At 40.9% G+C, this 20,824-nt stretch overlaps 1 protein-coding gene across 1 annotated transcript in view; it reads left to right on the top strand.

Moving 5' to 3' along the window:
* st14 (ST14 transmembrane serine protease matriptase) overlaps positions 1-20,824 on the top strand; it is a 229,476-nt gene that overhangs the window by 49,546 nt on the left and 159,106 nt on the right. The window contains exons 6-11 of the mRNA XM_076281226.1: positions 2,941-2,976; positions 14,216-14,444; positions 14,655-14,794; positions 16,370-16,473; positions 16,695-16,804; positions 17,143-17,273. Coding sequence (XP_076137341.1) covers positions 2,941-2,976; positions 14,216-14,444; positions 14,655-14,794; positions 16,370-16,473; positions 16,695-16,804; positions 17,143-17,273 — 750 coding nt within the window. The remainder of the gene's footprint in view (positions 1-2,940; positions 2,977-14,215; positions 14,445-14,654; positions 14,795-16,369; positions 16,474-16,694; positions 16,805-17,142; positions 17,274-20,824) is intronic.

The raw sequence follows: 20,824 nt of genomic DNA on the forward strand, positions 1-20,824 counted from the left end.
AGTACATTGAATATCTAGCTTCACCTAGGGTAGGCGATATACTGTAGCTAAAAAATAATATTGCGATATTTTAGTCTATTTCACAATATACAATATATATCTCCATATTTAGAAATTCACTCTAAAAGAATTTATGAATTCTCACTTTCACCCTGTGATCTTTTAAATCATACCAGTATGATGCAGTAGGCTAGGCTAAATTTGCAGTCCAATCCCTGGAAGTAAGGATCTGCATTAAAACATTCTTGGTTATTCACAGGTGGTTTCTATTTTATATTTGCATGTAAAAGCAAGGGTGAAAGTAGTTTTGAATTCTTTCCAGTAGGGAAAAGTGTGCACACAAAAAATTAAACACACTTAAATAGGGGACATCAGTTGAAAAAGGTTGCTAGGTTACGGGGACTGCACTTCACTGTCTGGTCGAGGGGATTTCTCGGGACAGCAGCTGACTACTCTGCAAGAGATCTGCCGAGGCCGCCGAGCTGTTTCTGACCTGTGAGCTGCCATGCCAACAGCCTGGAATCTGGATTGAGCAGACTAACGTTAACGTTGTAGAACTCTGCATCACGGACTAACAAACTGTCGCTGTTAAAAGTCCACCGAGTTGCTGATCTACAAGATCGCCCATGACTTCGGGCTGTTATGCTTCCAGTGATCTTCAGACTAACAAGACCTAACGTTAACGTTATCTCCAGACTGCCAGTGAGTTCACCGGGTTGGTCAGTTGTAAAGAACTTTGTTGGCGTTGCATGGTTGTGGAGACACAGCTGTGCGCAGTTTTACGCGGGTCATCATTGCCCTTGGACATTTTCAGCCGGTTGGAAATTGGACTAATTTTATTTATTAACTCCGTCCGGCATCTTTTGTGTTTGTTATTTTTTAAATGTATGTCTTGGTGTCACGGGTACGCTGGCGACTACGCCGCTCCGTCCGGCATCTAATGTCTTTTGTTAGCCTATGTGTCAATGAAAATGTCTTATATGTGGAGCGCTTTGGGTTGCACTCTGTGCATGTTAAATGCGCTATACAAATAAAACTGACTTGAAATAGGGTACATCCAGCAGCCAGACAAATACCTTGTCTTAGCTGAATTATTGAAGCTACAGTAAGCAGGTGTGGGCCTGGTTAGTACTTGGGAAACCTCCTTGGAAAACTAGGTTGCTGCTGGAAGTGGTCAGTAGGTGGCACTCTTTCCTCTGGCCAAAAAGATTGATCCCAATGCCCCAGTGCAGTGACGGGGACACTGTAGGAGATGCCGTCCTTCGGATGAGATGTTTAACCGAGGTCCTGACTCACTGTGGTCATTAATGATCCCATGGCACTTATCGCAAAGAGTAGGGGATGTCCCGGTGGCTAAATGTCCAACCTAGCTCATTCAATCCGGACCCCTAATCATCCCCCACTGTAATTGGCTCCCTCACTCTCCACCTCAAGCTGGTGTGTGGTGAGCGTTCTGGCGCATAATGGCTGCCGTGCATCACCCAGGTGGGGGCCACACATTGGTGGTGGTTAGTGAGGTCCCCCTTTCTATGTGAAGCACTTTGAGTGTTGAGAAAAGCGCTATATAAATGTAACATGTTGTTTATTTATTTTAGCCTATTTGCAGAGCAATCATCAGGGCCTGTTATTTGGCTTTAGTTAACTTTCTTAGGCTTCATGGCTTTAGTTAACTTTCCAAATACATTTAGTTTGTTTCAATCTGTCTCTGATATGTGTCCATATGAATGATGATGGCTTATATCGGATAGAAGGTAAGGTAACGGTGTGGTGCATTACTCAATTAGTCGTTCGGTTATATATATTCGGTTTATCCACCTCTGAAATTTCAGAAATGGAGTTTATCCACCTCTTATTAGAGTTTATTATCCACCTCTCAAAAGAGTTTATTCACCAATTGCAACTTTTAACATTCAAAAATCACACTGTATTATCCACATTCATAATGTGTACAATCCTCAACACTCTAGGAACCATTTAATACCATTGGTATTGTTATAAACATTGGACAATAACCTCCACCATCATCAAACATGTTCTGAATGCCTTTTTCAAAAATCCGATACTGCATGGTGCAGTCCACCTCACCGTGATCACAGAATTCATAGTTTACCCACCTCTTATTTTACCACAACACCTAGTAGAGAGGCAAGTGGAGAGAGATGAGGGAAGAGGGGAAGAGTGTGGTAAGTGCATATTAGGTGTGTGAGGTTGTCATAATCGCTTGGAGAGGAGGTCTTCTTTGAAGAGTTGTGGGACAGTGTAGGGACAGAAGTGGGAGATGTGACAGGGGCAGAAGAGAGATAGGTAAGGGGAGTAGCAGATATAGAAAAATGTAAAATTGTTTTTACCTTGCCTTTGTTGTATTAGGATGATTTGATGCATGGCCACAAAGGCACGGTGAAACAGAAATACAATCATGCAAATGATTGGGGTGCAAATCTGGAATTGAAATTTAAATGAAAACAGGCAAATGTAAACAAAGACAAAGTGTGGACGCGAAACAAAGATTGGGACGCAAGCCATCCCTCGGATCAACCACCTCCTCCACATGTTATGTTTCGGTGCACTCACACTGCTCCATTGAATATGTTGATGGAGGCACTTCTCATTCACTCTCCATGGGCCAACGTCATTTGCTTGCATTGCGTTTCTTGCGTTAAGTTAAATTTTTTTGCATTTGCAAAATTGATGACAGCCCTAAAGATATTCAAGCTTTAGTACCACCGGGCCTGAAAAAAACTTAACAGTACATTTGCCCCTCTATGTATTGGTCAAGTCAAGATGGGTCAACCAAATTGAGCGATTGGTCAACAAATTGATACCTTTGTTGTATAATACAATGAAATACAATTGTACCTTTGTTTGTATTTCAACTTTTTGCCACATCTCAATTACCTACATATTTATTTCTCTTTGTCATTTTCTCTATGCTTTATGTAGTCACAGACCCTAGGATGGCTAGGAACCCCAGAGCAAGTAAGTAGCTCTCTTTTATATCTCCTCAAATAACCACTTGTTATTACCACTTGAAGCAGCTTGAAGCATAATTGGAGGTCAAGTAGTGAAGCTGTGAAGGCATAGCCTGACAAGCCAGACCCACATTAAAATGTAGGGTCTGGGCACTCACCGTTCTCAGTGCTCAGTCCGAGGGGCGGGATAATCGGTTGTCTTTCAAATTCCCTCTGCACGCAATAGGACAGCGCTCCCATGGGTTTCCCACCAGCGGAGCTAGTTGGCTAGTTCAAACTTTTGCCAACTTAATAAAAGCTTAACTCGTGTCACACTGTTCGCCAACAGCAACATTATCTTATTTGTTTTCAAGTAGCAGGGAATTCAAGCCAAACCGTTGCAACTCTGCCATCAATCATTATGTTAAGCCCGCCTAACGACTCCATACACGATTTGATTGGCCTGATAGAAGTTTAATTTTTTGAGCTCACAAGCCAACGGTTGCTAGAGTTGCTAGACTAGCCCTGGCAGCAAATTTGCCACTAGGGTGCGTCTAGATTTCTAGGCCAGTGAAGGGCCAAAGTGCTTGAGCACTCTTGCACCACCAACAGGTCAAAGTTGGACATCCGTGAAAGTCCCCAAAATGCATTGCTTTTTTTAAAAGCCTTCACCAACTCATGCTTTGACCTATTGCTTTATGTAGATGTCCAAGTTGATGAGTGGCATCTAACAGAAATAGAAGGGGGAAAAGATGCCTTTAGATAAAATGTTTAAAGGAACCGTATGTAAGAAATGTATTTCAATTAATCATAAAATGGCCCTGATATGTCACTAGACATTAAGAAATCATGTTCATTTCAAATACTTATATCACTGACAACAGCAGTCCGGCCAGGACATTGTCATTTCAAAAGTGAAGTGCAGCCCTCAACTGATGTTGATGTTGTGTTTTGTCATGTCATGTGTTTTGGAAAGTGATTGCAGTACCAGTTTTGACCACACTCTTACATATGGTTCCTTTAACAGTAATTTCAGGCTATTAAGAAGAGGAAGTAGCCTAGAAATCTAGACGGACCCTAGCGGCGGCAAATTAATTTGCTCAGCCTGTACGTCTAGTATCGAACCATAGGAATTTCTGTTGGCTTAACACTGTGGATGTTCTCCAATCACAGCGCTCTATTTCGTTAGAGAGTCTTAAGGCGGGCTTAACAGGATAACGACAGTCCATTGACGGTGAACAACAAGGAAGGTGGCTATGGCGAACGAAGAGCGGTTGTTTGAATCGGCGTTGCCGTCAACTTTGGAGGAGTTGGACTTGTGCTTTTCTGCACATTGAGCAACACAATGCACTTAAGTCATTCCTTTCTAAGAAGGATGTGTTTGCCGTTTTGCCTACCGGATACGGATATGGTCGTAGCGCTGGCCTATTGCATGCCTAGGCAGTTTGAAAGACAATTCTCTGCCCGCCCCTTGGATTAAGCGAGGTGAATGATTTGATGCCAGTCTATACATCTCAATGATATAGGATGGCCCCGCCAGGCTAAAGAGGAAGTATTTCGTAATATCATAGAATATATACAACAAATATTTACTAAGTTCACTCTTACAATCCAAGGCTAAATTATGTATGTGACATTAAAAACCAAGTTACAAAGTACCAAAAGTAATACTTTCAAAAAATATATAATAATTACAATTAGATGCACAACGCAATACAGTATAATGCCAAAAGCCATAGAGTATGACAATTATGAAATAAGATCAGGCGCGCCTGCAGGTGTACGTCCGTACGCACTGTGCGTACCATCAGGCTCGACAACGAGAGAAAATTTCCCTTGTGTGTGTGTAATGCATTCACACCAAATTGGCCCACCATACCTTCCCAACTATGCACAGTATCCCATTAGCTGCCATCAGGCTATTTACAATTTTCTATTACGTAACTTAGTGAACACTTATCAAAATTAACGCGCACACATTTTGTTTGAGCAGGAGACACAATACGCATGCCATGCAGGCACGTAGGCTACTTGTTGTTTTCTTTTACTCGGCTATCTATCAATATATGGTTATCAGCTCACAATGTTGAGCTAATTCACTAATTCAATACTCATGATGGATATTACAAGTTTAAACAGAAATTATGGAGGCAGCAAAGCTAGAGGAGTTATTCCAGATGGGCAAGAACAAGGTAGGCAATTGGTGTGCTTGTCAGAACGTTAGACTGCATTACAGCTGTTTAAAGCCAGACGTCAAGAACAAAACAAGGTAACTTTAGCCTGTATAGGGCTGTATCAAGTTGTCCAAATGAATAGGTCATAGTAGACGTTGTTGTTGTATTATTGCATGTGGGTGTTGTTATGCTATGTAGGCAAATTTTTTGCTGACCAATGCACGGGGCTAAAACCGGGAAACGGACAAATATTGTCCACGCGTATTTTTTTATTTTTTTTGCGTGGGGGGGGCTGTGGGTCGGGTGTGTGTACCATAGCATTAATTCCTGCAGGCGCCCCTGAATAAGATCAATACATTTTTTACAGGTTATCAAGATTCAGCAAAACTAAGATAGGCTTTCCTATAAAGATTGGTTTTGAGGAGGGACTTAAAAGGGGACACTGACTCAGCTAACCTGATTTCCTCAAGTAAATCATTCCAAAGATTTGGGACTCTGGGCCCTATTTTTCGCCCTGGTGCATGGCGGAAAACGAGTTATTTTCTTGGCGCAATGTTTCAATTCTTATTTTGCATGACTCTTATTTTAAGCAACGCGCAGGTGTGTGGCAACTATCGACCTGGAGGGGTCTGGCGCGTTGTCTAAAAATCGCTATCATACACTACCTAAAACGCATTACGCCACTGACCAAGAGAAACCTGGTCAGAAGTCCATGGCGAGTTTGTGGCATGTTTATGTTTATGTTTATGATTGTTTATGTTATTTTAAGAGCGCATTATCAACAGTGATATGGGTGGGTGCACAAGACCCAACCATGCTTTTCTCATCCACAAACGCACACCGGCGCACATCCATGCAAAACATTAAAAATTACACAATTACAATGGGAAACATAATTACAACAAAGATATTACGAAATACATCTCACAATGAGTAGTTATTCACCATCATTTGCACATTCGTAATGACGGATAAAAGTCATTAGACGAGAGATGAGAGACAAATATGAAGCACAGCTGAAGACGCGAGATGTACAGTAAGCAACTCCTCTGCAGGATAAACATTTTTTATTCAGTAATTCGAACATTATTGAGGTAAGTGTTGCTTTTTCCAAGGCTATTTTTTCGATGGTAATCCATTGTCAGTCAATAGTGAAAGTAATTAACCCTTTCATGCATGAATGATTAATTCACCAAGGTAGATTTTTTTCCTAAGCTTTTTCTTACCCCCAAACAAGACTTAGAACGTAAAATTCGATTAAATGGTAAATGTTCTTTTTTATGTAAAAACAGGTGTTCTATGCTAAAACAGGCTATATGAACAATTGAAATTAAATTAAAACTAGTTAAGATAGTAAAGTAACTAGATGTACTGCATAGTGGTACAAAATATGACCGCTACTCAGTCCTGCACTTCTCGCAAGTACATTATCTCCATCTCCTACTCCATGCCCTACTCTTGCATCTCATGCCATGTTTGTGTGTGTGAGTGTGTGTTCATATATATGTGTTTGTGTGCCAGGTTGTGTATGTGTGAATGGGGGAGGGGTCGTGTGTAGGTGTGTGGGAGGAAATATGGATGGTGTGTGTGTGCGTGGGGGGGGTATTGTGTGTGTGTGTGTGGGGGGGGGGTGTAAAGTGTGTTTGTGTGTGTGTGGGGTAATGGTGTGTGTGTGTGATTGGAGGGGGGACCTGTGTGTGTGTGTGGGGGGGGGGGGGTATGGTATGTTTGTGTCTGTGTGTGTGTGTGTGGGGGGGGTGTAATGGTGTCTGTGTTGACGGATGTACCTGTGTGTGTGGGGGGGGGGTATGGTGTGTGTAAGGGGGGGTGTAAAGGTGTGTCTGTGTGTGTAGGGTAATGGTGTGTGTTGGGGTGGTACCTGTGTGTATGTAGGTTGTGTGTGAGGGGTGTAGTGGTGGGTGTGGGGTGAGGTAGGGAGGTATGGTATGTTTGTGTGTGTGGGGGGGGGGTGAGGGGGTGGGTCTAATGGAGTGTATGTGGGTTAGGGCTGGGACGGTGACCGCATTACCGCAATACGGCGGTCACATGACTCCTACCGCGGGTCTGAGCTCGTCACCGTCATCACCGCAAAAAAAAAAAAAAATCTGTGAAACATTTGGGGGATTCGACTTCATGTACCCGCCTGCAGAGTTTTTAAACTGACTGCATAACGTGATTATTTCTGAGATTCTGACGTTTTTAACCATGACATATGCACAATTCCTGATTGAAAATGTAGCAGAATCTCAGAAATAATCACGTTATGCAGTCAGCTTAAGACGTCTGGCCTGCACATGCACATAGTATGTAATGTTGTAATGTGACCATCTTAATAATAATAATAATAATAATAATAATAATAATGATAATAATGATAATAATAATAATAAGCTTTATTGTATAGCACCTTTCATACACAGAATGCAGCTCAAAGTGCTTTACATTTGGAGCAACACAATAATAGTCAGTCAGTCATTATCAATCACTTTCACTTTTCTTCATTGCTGTGGCCGTTTATGATCCAATCAGCAACATATCAGAAATATAGAAAATAATAGGGCTGTAACGATTTATGATTCGAAACCGAAATCGCGACATTCATATCCATGATACTGTGTCGTGGTGTGAAAAGGCAGAATCGCGACACACCCTTTCTAGTGTTTCATGCAGTGCAAAAGCAACCCACAACTCCCGCTTTACTTATCGGTAGCCTACGTTGTCCAAAAACAAATAAATAAATAAATAATAATTTCATACCTCTCCTTGCTTTCATTGTAGACTATGTGTGCAACTTTACCAAACAATATAGAACACCCTCTCCTTGCCCCGCTCTCTCTCGCGCTCCCTCCCTCTCACTCTCCCTCCCTCTCCTGCTCAATGAACACGCACGACTTAAATAAAACATTCACAATCGTGAAAGCAAGGACGCATAGACGACTAGCTAAATTACTATTAAATCCGCTTAGCATCATTAGCATGCTGCACATATTTGTTTAAAACTCTTGCACTGAAGTTGACTGATTATCTCAATACCAACGTTTCCCAAAAGGGCCTGTCCCAAGGAGAACAAGTATTACCTTGAAACTTAAACACACATGGGGAAACTGAACAGTCCAATCAGTAGACTATGATAGGCTAAGCTATATGCTACTTTGTTCACAATATTTCCAGGCTTCAACCAGACAGCTGAATTAAAGAGGTAGAGTTGTAATAAAAAATAGTAGGCCTAGGCTATAGGCTAATCTGCATAAAGTGTGCTGTCATAAATATCAGTCATTCAGAAAAATATTTTGATATCAGGATATAAAATAATAGATATTTTATATTGTAATCCTCTGGTGTTCTAAGGGAGGCTATTAAAATGTTATTTAATAAAATGTCTAGCCCCCCCCCCCCCCCCAAAAAAAAATACAAACCGAATCGTGAGGTTGGTGTATCGTTACAGCCCTAGAAAATAACATGTAACACAATTATAGAGAAGAGTCAGTCATTCCCCTTTGTTGCTGTGGTCGTTAATGATCCAATCAGCAACATATCAGATATAATATTATACTACCATAGATATATAAAGGCTTTGCTAACAAATGCTTAGGCCCTGTTGATGCGGCTTCCAAGCAGCCAGCTTTAGCATGTTCTTAGCATATGTCGTAATTATTTGACTTTATACACAGACATTTAAGACTGGCAGCCTTAACCCTTTACCTCCCACAAGCACGCCATATGGCAACTGTGTCAAGGAAAAACTCCCATATTCCAGGAAGAAACCTTGAGCAGAACCTGACTTAATAGGGGCAGCCCATCTGCTTCTGGCTGGCTGCGCCCTCCAATGGCAGCAGATGTAGAATAATCTGAAAAAGTAGTCTACAAGATAAGATGAGTTAACTAAAGGCTTTCTCATACAGGTATGTTTTCAGATATTTTTTAAAAATATTTACTGAACTTGCCTGCTTGATGTACAGTGGCAGGGTGTTCCATAGTTTTGGGGCATAATGGATAAAAGCAGCTTCTCCACTCTGGAGCACTTAGGGTACAATTAAAAGATTAGAATTGGAAGATCTAAGTTTCCTTTGTGGTTGATAAGATATTAAAAGCTCAGAGATATGAAGGTGCTATGCCATTCAGAGCTTTGTAAGTAATTAACATAACCTTAAAATCAATTCTATAGGAAACAGGGAGCCAGTGCAGTTCATCCAACACATGGGTGATGTGTTCTCTCTTCTTGGTCTTGGATCTTATGGCATTTCTCAGAGAACCACAGTTATGTTAAGTAGGCTAATCTTCTGTTTTCAAAATAAAACTTCAAAACGTATCATCAAAAGATGAAGCAAAACCGACCTTTCGCGTATGTGTTGGGGAGTGCAATGTTCCAACATTCCATTTGTTTACTATGCGAGAGTAGGGGAGAATTGGCACAGTCAACACTTTTCTATTCTCTCCGTTCAAACTCAATTTAGCCTACAGTACATAAAGCTGTTACGTGAAAGCTGTGAAATTTGGCCAGAAAGGAGTCATACATGTTTACTCCATGAAAGAATTAAAACATATAGGGCTGTATTTTCGGTCACCAGCGCATGGCGTAAAGTTCGTTATTCACCGGCGCGAAGTTGAATTCGTTATTTTGCACCTTTATTTTTTAAGCATTGCGCCCAGGGGTGTGGCAATTAACAACCTAGGGAGGGACCTGGCGCATTGTCTAAAAATCGCTATCATACACCACCTAAACCTGGTCAGAAGTCAATGGCGAGTTGTTCATATGCTATTTTAAGAGCGCATGTCAACAGTCATATTGGCAGGTGCACGCACCATCCTTCTATCATTCATGAACGCACACCAGCGCACGTCCATGCAAAGCATTACAAATTGCACGATTACAATGGTAAACATAATTAGAATAAAGATATTACGAAATACTGTACATCTCATGATGAGTAGTTATTCACCATCATTTGCAAATTGGTAATGACGGTTAAAAGTGATTAGGGGAGAGGCGAGAGACAATGGAGCACAGCTGAAGACGCACTGTCACGATATAAGCAACTCCTCTGCAGGATAAATGTTGTTTTATTTAGTCATTTGAGCAACATTAGGGTAAGTGTTGCTTTTTCCAGCCTATGTTTTCTATGGTAACCCATTGTCAGTCAATAGTGAAAGTAACTGCATATAACTGTCTTGTCATTGACTGACTCCTTGGTGAAGTTAGTTTCACTTTGCCAATGAGTTCAAATAATAGACGAGTGCAAATGCGTGAAGGCTATGCTAGGTTTTAGTAAAGCATGGTTTAAGAATGACTATTCCATACGGTCTCGCAAGCAGCCTCCTTCAAATGCGCCGTTGAATGCCAAAATACCAATGCATTTATTTGACATATCGCGCGTTGCGCCGTTAAAGGGAATGACAGATGTCATTCTCATTGGTTTAAAATGATGTTACGCCCCAAACACACCCATATGACTGATTAAAAGACCTAGGAACACCTTGTTACGCCATGCGCTCCACTTTTGAGAACGAAACCCCTCCCAATGTGAACTGGACATCCTACTAAATTTGAATAGACTTTTGACGAGTGACGATGCACTTTAGAATGTCATGATAGGGCCCATATTCTAGTTTGTTAAAAATGTACCTGGGGGTGCTGTGGCGCAGCAGGCTACATCGCCCGTACCATATACGGGTCCGAGTGCCCACGGGGACCCAGATTCAAATCCGACCTGCGGTCATTTCCCGATCCCACCCCATCTCTCTCTCTCCCGCTTGCTTCCTGTCACTCTCCACTGTCCTGTCCAAATAAAAGGCAAAAAAAAAAAAAATTACCAGCGATATGTAGGCCTAGGCTAGCCTAGGACCATACAGTAGACTGTAAAAAAATAGCCTAGGACAGGGGTCTCCAACCTTTTTGGGAATGAGGGCTACCTGAAGACCCGAAATCATATGGAAATCATATGGAAATCATATGGAGGGCTACTCATTTGAAACAAACATACCGTCACCCCTTTTTTGCGGGGGTAGTCCTCCTAAATAATAGGCGGAGATATAGGCGGAGATTTGTACTTTTAAATTATCAATATTGTGTAGGCCTATGCAACACTACCAACATTTTTGTTCAGTTTGTTCATTTCAAAGTTTGCATGGGGAATCTAATCTATTTTTTTTTTAACAAAAAAAAACAATCGTTTTGTGCAATTAATAATTTGGGTTAAAATTTGTACCCAATTTATACCCACCCACCATTATGAATTCAGGGGTTGTTTAAGTTCTGATTTCAGTGGACAATTCAGTTTTAACATTTCAATAGTAATCGCCCACACCACCCTAACATATGAAAACTCTTTTTAAAGTTATTGCACACCTGAAATCTCTCCATGATCTGACAAAAAAGGTAATGCACAGTCCTGCTCAGTCATGCATGCCACATTTTCAGCGCTATTATACGGCAGTAGCCTACGGAGGAGAAAAGGCCTGTGAGCTAAAGCAATTGTTTTTCAGTTAGTTCTTGAACAATCATGCAAGAACCGTATTTGACGAACATGGAATGGCCACAGAACTTTTGCAAAGATATGCTTCCATTGGCTACACCAGACGAGCTAGTTTTCCCCCCTTTACTGTCTATGCGTGCGAGCAGCGTGTATGCGCTCCGCTTCTGTTGTTGTTTAAAGACAGGCTAAAATTTAACGCAGCTACAATTTTTAAGATATCACCAATATCAATTTAATGTTACAGATGTATGGCTACATACATTCTTAAAATGGTTCTGGTCTAGACTTAAATATCGATTGAAAACTTCACAATAGAGCGTGTTTTTAGAGCGTGATCTGCAGGCGACCTGTTGACTATTTTTAGAAGGTGCGCTGGGGGCGCCTCATAGCCGTCCCGCGGGCACCGTGTTGGAGACCACTGGCCTAGGACCTACCTTTGTTACAACCTGACGCAGCCGTGCGTAGCCTAACATTGTAACATTAGCATAAGCGTCATGAATGTAACAGTTCTAAAATCGTGATAGCCTTGTTGATAAACTGCTTATGTCTTTCATGTCTGAAGCATTTGGTCCAGTGATCTTTGAAGTTGCTGCGGCTGTAAAGTTTAATTGGCTGTGATGGCTGATGGCGCCACAAAATTCATAATCTATAACTCCCAATCAGATTTTTTTTCAAGGGTGCATGCATGACCACAGGGGCACCTGCAACACCGATCTACAGACACCCCGTGCACACACAGAAACATTCAAAGCCTTGATAATATTTGTCTGTTTCCCGGTTTTGTTCGTGCATTGGACATAACAACATCTACTTGCAATATCTTTACAACAACAACGCCTAATTATGACCTATTGATTTGGACAACTTTATACAGCCCTTTTAGGGGTTTGCATGGACGTCACGTTCTGTCAGGTAACCATGGTAACCCAGCATGCGCGGCCATATTGGCGGTACTCAGTGAATGAAGTACAATGGAGTATTATGCACTTTGGATATCTTACGTGATTGTAGCCGTTTTTAAACAACAGAAAAGCTCATCAAAATGCGTCTGAGATGCAAAGGCATATAGGGCAGGACTTGGACCACAAGAAAAGGCGCGATATTTCGAGAAATTACGGTTTATTGGCAGCGCAGATCCATATGAGTTGGGTGAGGGAGACGAAGTACCAAGTTCAACCACAAACGCCCCCCTTCCTCTGATAACTTCTGGCATTATTCTCCTTTCTCCCTGGTTTTTTAATAACTTTTGGAAGTCGATACCTACACCAGATGTTTTTTCCAGTCTGACCTATTGGTACAACCTTAAACACGGCAATAATTAACCATTTTCCTTGACAATGTTAGGGATTTACTTCAGTGCCTAATGCTTTCTAATGAGGCGAGTATCTCCAATATGGCGACGTCCAGATCTGATGACACGCCGTGCAAACCCCTAATAACTGTATTTCGTTCGTTTGGGTTTTGTATTATTGCAGAGAAATATGCTAATCATTCCTGCTTCAGTTCCAGACAGGTCATCATCAGTATATCATCATCAAAACCTTCGGGGCTAACCCCTTTCATTTCTGATGCAGGTTGTGCACAACAGAATAGACGGACACAAGATACAGTCCGAGGAGTTGCAGCTTTATTCAGTTACATGCAGTTGAAACTAAACATAAGTTTCCCTCACAAACTGATTTGGTTGTTATAGCTTTTCCCCAGCTTAACCGTTTATGTGCGTTAGGCGTTTACTCCATAAGAAAACGATTCATACACTGTCGCTGGCCACTCAGTCGCAATTCACTGACGTCAGGTTCACTTAAAGGAGCCACACATAGGCCTAGGCTACAGCTATTTTGTTGACTGCTGTACCATTGAGTTCTGTCCATCATTGGTGGTAGGTAAAATTACTGCAATTAAATTATGCTTAAAAAATGCTGTCCCCAATTCACTTTTCACAAATTTTTTCAAGAGTATTATCGGTTATCGGTATCGGCCACAACAAACCAATAAATATCGGTTATCGTTATCAGCCCTAAAATTCCATATCGTTGCATCTCTAGTGTAGGGCTTGCTGGTGCAGTGGTTAGCAGTGTAGATAACAACATGGGAGATGCAGGTTCAATTTCCAAGCATTGCAGGAGTAACCCAAGTTTAGCATCTCAATTCTCAAAACTCCTTGGGCCTGCCGTTGCCATTGTGCCTCAAAAATGTAATATTCATAAACTGCTTGGACCCCATTCACTGCTGTTCGCAGCTATTTCATAGTTGATTCCGTGTGTTCTAGCTCTATCTTAATTTTCTAGTTATTGGCACGCTGCAATAAAACTTCAATGTTGAAAGTAATTCTGGGATTTTCTGTACTTTTTCCTACGCCATGTAGGTCTTAAAGTTTACTTTTTTGAACTGGCAGAAACCCTGTTGTACCATCCAATACAACATAGCGACATGAAAAGATATATAGACTTTATAACCTCTTTTAATGAATATATTAATCACTGTAGTCACACCAAAACCCCAGGTTGTGTATCCTCTGCATCTTTACATTTTGGTTACATATTGTGTTAATAGTGATTTAGGTTGAAGTGTGTTACAAATTTGACCAGACTAACCCACCAGGGTTCTCTTTCCCTGCCAGAGGAGTGCTTCTACCGCCTTGAAGCCGACTATTCTGTGAAGGAATTCCAGTCGCCAGGGTTTCCACAGAAGTACCCAGCCCATGCACGCTGTCAGTGGCAGATTCGAGCACCCAAAGATACTGCCATTTTTGTAAAGTTCCCATTTTTCCATGTGGAGGATGACTGTACCAATGACTTTGTATTCATTTATGACTCACTCAGCCCAGATGACTCCCAAGCCATCACCAAGTCAGTAATTCTGCTGTAACATATCAAGTGTGTACTTCATCAGAAGAAATGTTTACTAAAGATGTTTTATTGCTACTTAATGGTTACTAATGGTAACTAATATTTGTTCCAGACTTTCAAAAATGTTTCAGATGTCTGTCTTGTAAGGGTTGAAAGGAAGGTGGTCAGGTTTTTACTGGTCTTCATTTGGTTCTCACATGGTTCTAACAGGCAGTGTGGCAAGCGACCTCCCACTAACCAGCTACAAGTGGTTTCCTCAAGCAACATTCTACTGATCAACTTCATCACTGACAGCAATATGCAGTGGCCAGGTTTCAAAGGAGAGTTATCTGTCATTCCCATAACCACAAGTATGTGTCTTTTTGTCTTAAATATTTTGAGACTACTTTGAGCACAGTCAAGGCAGATAGAGTTAGCTCATAAAATTACTGTAGAAATGAACGAAATTTGCACCCACATTTTTCAATTCTGACATCTCGCTGATTCTGACCAAAATATACCCTTATTTGCAAAAACAATTAAAGGTACACTATTAAGAATTTCACATTTATATAACCTTTATAACGAACTTGCAATAGGGGAATCGTTCACTTACATTTATTTATTTACGATACATTATTCATTCACAAAAATTGGTGAAAATTGGTGTCCTTAAAGGTTGGATTTTTCCTCATTTTTTTCATTAAGGCATTAGGATCAATTTCCAAAAGATGATTTTTATTCCTCTTTTTAGTCAACTTTAGCATGTGTTCCAAAAATTATGGAGGGGACTGTAGCTCTTTGGAGATAGTTTTGCCTGTTGTTAATCCTTCGCCTCCACAACAAAAGCATTTCATTGTTTACAGGTGGAACAAACCATGAGAAGTAGGCCATTTACAACAGCAGAGTAAAATATAAATAGATCACGACTCTAGGTGGAGCTCTACAGTCGCCAAAAATACCTGAAACTTCATAGTATACCTCTAAAACAATTACAATTTGTTTATTTTAGTGAAACTATATGGGTTTCAGCCTCTTTGATAGAACACCCGTCTCCCAGTCCATAGTACTACAAATACATGGGATCGAGTTACAGTTATGCTATGTGCACCCTACCCTCCCCGCTTCAGCACAGCCATGTATCCAGTAGCTATCTTTGTCCCCTCATGGTAACTAACTACAGGTAATGTAATTGTAACCTTTGCAAAAAACAGGGTGTAGTTGTACCTGTCTGCCACAGGGAGGCTGAGCAGTTGGTCTGATGTGTTTGTGATACAATCCCACTTTCCAGTGACCATTGGGGGGAGTGCTAGCCACTGTGTGCTAGACAGCTGGGTGTTTATTTGGTGCACTGACTAGATGTGTCAGTAAGGATATTGCACTGAGACTTTGCCCTGAGGGAGGTCAGGACATATAAGACCTGAACCCTGTAGTAGGAGGGGCATATTTAGTGTTTCCAACATCATGTGAGTGTTTTATTGTAATGTGCTCCTTTTGACTAAATTAAGTTAATTAAATGGGAGCTAAGTTAATTAAATGGGAGCAAACGTAACTGGTGGGGGAAAAGGACATGCTCACAACCTGGCTAGGATGTGGCTGTCTTGTAGAGGAGCCAGTGTCTGTGAAATGTCTGTGAATTGTTGCCAAAGCAGCAAAACGGTTGCCACCACCAGCTGTCTACTGTATGTCCATTTCCAACCCATACCCAATCACGCTGAGCCTTGATAAAGGACGGAGACAGCCCCAAAACAGGCTCTGTGCACTAGCACAGTGACGAACTTCCGTTTTTGACTAGAAGTCGGCATACCTGTTTCCTGTTCGCTGCCATCACTGTGAACAAACAGCTGAAGATGAGTTAGTAGTTAATGAAAACAATTGTTTTTATTATCGCTGTATTTTCACGGTGAAATTGTATTTGATTTGTTTCATTGGGTCCATTTTTTCAGCCAAAACATGTGGTGGAACTTTTACCAACACCAGTGGTAGCTTCACCTCACCTCACTTTCCCAGTTTTTATCCACCAGACATAGACTGCAAATGGACCATTTCAGTAAGTTAGCGTCCAGCCTTCTAAGTTAAATTTGATTATTTTCTCACACTCTTCAATTTGAGTTCAATTTGAATATTCTCTAAAACTTTAATTTGCACTGTTCATTATGAATGTTTATCAAAATGATATGTCAATTGAAATCATCTTCAGATATTTCCATGGTAAAGGTGGCAATGTATTGACTTTCAAGAGACTGGCTACAGTGATATTTTTTTTTGCAGGTGCCTAAAGGTATGAATGTGCGTTTGACGTTCACAATGTTTCGTATGAAAGAGCCAGGAGTGGACATTCGAGTCTGTCACAAAGACTATGTGGAGGTCTTGGGCATAAAGTAAGAGCACAGTATAATCACTTTATCATAATAAGGCCATGAAAGAAGTTGGAGATTGATGACTGTAACTGGGTACAAGGTCATGAAGCAGATAAACATGGCAACATGTGGGGGGAAACATTTCTGGCCCTGGAAAAAAGTGCACTAATGGTGAAAACAGTAGATGTAGATGTAGTAAATGTCAGGAGCAAAACAGCATAACACAGTTTAAGACTGGAAATATAGGATTTTTTAATATAACGATTATAACAATTTTCTTAAGACAAATTGAGAACAGATAGGAGTTTCAATGATGGCCTGGCGTAACAATATTTTGTGATTTTTCTCTTTTTTGACAGATATTGTGGAGAGCGGTCTACGTTGTCACTCACAAGCACATCAGATAAAGTGGAAGTTTACTTTCATTCCGATGAATCTTACACAGACAAAGGATTTCAAGCAGAGTTCAATGCTTATGACCCTGGCAACCGTAAGTGACGATGGATTTTGTAATAATACCAATAAATCTGTCCAGTTCTTTGCAGCTGTACATGAGAAAATTGTGTTTATTTTAAGGAAAATCATTCTTTCATTTATCTGCAAGGGTACCAACAAATGTAGCCACGACTTTATGCTCTCCCAATAAATTATTTGAAGTTCTAAGGACAAAGGGAAAATCAGGGGATTTTAATTTGTTGTGGGGACTTTAACAAATGTGTAAATCTGAGACCTGTAGATGAAATTCAGTGTTAAAACCCTTAAGTAAGAGCATTAATGCCTTAATAAAGGAAATCGGTCTTCAAGCTTCATGCAGTCTGGTTTCAAGTCATTCTACTGAAACTGCTCTTCTGTCTGTGACTGAAGCATTGAGAGTAGCTAAGTCCTCTGCTCAGTCATCAGTATTAATTCTACTAGATTTATCTGCAGCCTTTGATACTGTTAACCATGACATTCTCCTTTCTATACTATCTGAACTGGGAATTTCTGGGAAAGCTCTTGACTGGTTTGAATCTTACCTTAAAGGGCGTTCTTTCAACATGTCTTGGCAGGAACAGGTATCAAAGTCTCATGACCTCACCACAGGTGTGCCTCAGAGATTAGTATTAGGACCCTTGCTTTTCTCTATTTACACCACTTCCTTAGGTGAGACATTTCATTCCCAGACCATGGTCATCTCCAAGCTGGACTATTGTAATTCATTATTAGCTGGCTTACCCGCTTGTATAATAAGATCATTACAGCTGATTCGGAATGCTGGCGCACGCCTGGTCTTCAATCAGCCAAAGAGGACACATGTAACTCCTCTCCAAGTTACTCTCCATTGGCTCCCTATAGTAGCCAGAATTAAATCTCTCACTTTGGCCTATAGGACACTGACTGGATCTGCTCCTAGTCATTTTAATTCAATAATCAAGACGTACATCCCCAACCGCCCACTGTGGTCTTTTGTTGAGCGTCTGTTGTGTCGACCAGTCATAAACGCTAGGTCTAATTCAAGACTCTTTTCCTCAGTGGTTTCATGTTGGTGGAATGAGTTGCCCAGTGCTCTCCGTTCCTGTGATAGTTTTGGGTCATTTAAGAGGGGTCTAAAGATATTCCTGTTCAACATGCACTTAGTTCTTTAAGCGCTTCTTATGCATTATGGTTTGTATAATATTTTTTAATTTCCATTAGGCTGTTGATTAATTTGACATTGTTTATTATTGATATTCTCCTTAATGTAGTCGTGCAGTAGTGTAGAGATTTGCATGGTGTATTTTTCAGTTAGCCTATTAGCTGGTTCGATTTGCATTGAACTCAATGAACATCAAACCAGCTAATAGACTTAACAAACAAAAAAAACACACCATGCCAATCTCTAGGTATGGTGAAGGGTATGTGGTGATGTAGGGATATTTTAATTCCAAAGGCCAAGGGAACTTTATCAGCATGCATAGTATCCTGGATCCATAAAATAAGATAATCCACAAAATAAAAAAATCTGCCTGCCTCTATAGGAATTTAACATAGGGGTTGAATACTTATTACCCCTGTATTTTAAGGAAGAACATTTATTTATTTACGATACATTCTTCATTCACTAAAATTGGTGTTCGGGTTGGATTTCTAATCATTTTTTTTTTTTTTTCAAAATATTTTTTATTAGATTTTAACTTTCATACAATTACACATTAAACACAGAAAGTACAGCACAATAAAAATACCATACAATCCAAACATACACCAAATTAAAATAACAATAATATAACAGAAAAAACAAAACCTAAAATAAAGATAAAAGTAAAAATAAAAAATAAAAAGCTTCTCAGTCGGTATTAGTATTACTCACATCTGACATCCCATTACCTCCACCCTCTTCCAGAAAGGACAAGAATGGGTACCATATCTCCTCAAATTTGTTGCTTTTACCTTTCACTATATAAGTTATTTTTTCCATGACCATGTTAGTTGCCCTTTCTTTCAGCCAGTCATTTACATTTGGTGCTTGGATTTTTCCCCAAAATAAAGCAATTAAACGCTTCGCTTGCAACAAACACATGTCAAGGAAAACATATTCCTTTCTTCTCAATGGCATTTCTAGAGGGTATAAGTGCAGAACAAATGTTTTTGCTGATAATGTTAGATTGATACTTGTAATTTTATTGATCATATCCCTCACCCCTTTCCAGAAAGACATTATGTATTCACACTCCCAAATACAATAATAAATATAGCTGCAAGCAGCAATGAGGGGGCCAAGCAGAATAGGCCGGAGTAGCCACGGTGACAAGATAGAAGTCAGCAGACACTCGCGATCAACACTTTCAACAAGTGTCACATCAAACATAACTGATTTTGTAGGGCTAAAACAGGGCTGAGTATTGCCACCGCCTCCGCCAGCCATCCCCCCCACCAATTCACCCCTGCTCGTCCCACCCCGTTCCGCCCCGCCCCTGCACGCACGCATTAGAATTAACTGGATGGAACATGTTGTCATCAGTTTCACATCCAAAAATAAAAGATTGATAAAACACATCAGCAACTACAGATCAAAATGCAATATTGCTAATTGCAGCACCCCCTACAGGTCAAAGGTCAACACATTTGTTGAGCGTCCTCCTAATGGGGTCATGAATCTATGTAGTAAGTTTGGTTATGATACATGGCAGGGTTGCTGAGATATGAGCTCACTTCCTGTTTGGCGGCTTCACCGCAAATTTCAATTGGCTGTTACAGCCGAATGCTTCTGTCAATTGTTCCAGAAAGCAATGCAATGATAAGGCATAGTCTGAAGATGGTCTCTGCCAATTTTGGTGAGGATTAGCTGAAATTTGTGACCTGCGAAAACTTGTACATGTTTTTGATTAAATCCAATATGGCGACCGAATCAATTACGATGACATCACAAGTTGGCTTGGGTCGGCCTAAGGACCTCCAACATTATTAGCAGACACCACTAGTGCGTTTTAATTCTAAGCACAACAGCAGCTACAGGCCAAAAGGCATGTTTCTTAATTACAGCGCCCCCTAGAGGTCAAAGGTCACCAGACTTCTTGAGCGTCCCCGTGATTGGGTCCTGAGTCCATGCTCCAAGTTTGGCTTTCATACATGCAAGGGTTGTTGAGATGAGCTCACTTCCTGTTTGGCGGCTTCACCGCAAATTTCGATTGGCTGTTACAGCCTAATACTTCTGTCAAGTGTTCCAGAAAGCAATGCACTGATAAGGCATGGTCTGAAGATGGCCTCTGCCAATTTTGGCGAGGATCCGCTGAAATTTGTGACCTGCGAAAACTTGTACGTGTTTTTGATTAAATCCAATATGGCGGCCGAATCAATTACGATGACATCACAAGTTGGCTTGGGTCGGCCTAAGGACCTCCAACAGTATTACCAGACACCACTAGTGCGTTTTAATTCTAAGCACAACAGCAGCTACAGGCCAAAAGGCATGTTTCTTAATTACAGCGCCCCCTACAGGTCAAAGGTCACCAGATTTCTTGAGCGTCCCCCTGATTGGGTCCTGAGTCCATGCACCAAGTTTGGCTTTGATACATGCAAGGG

This window comes from Alosa pseudoharengus, unplaced genomic scaffold (assembly GCF_046254945.1).
Source record: "Alosa pseudoharengus isolate Yale_2024_CS ecotype anadromous, Long Island Sound unplaced genomic scaffold, YU_APseudo_1.1 YU_APseudo_1.1_scf_12, whole genome shotgun sequence".
NCBI lineage: Eukaryota > Metazoa > Chordata > Actinopteri > Clupeiformes > Clupeidae > Alosa > Alosa pseudoharengus.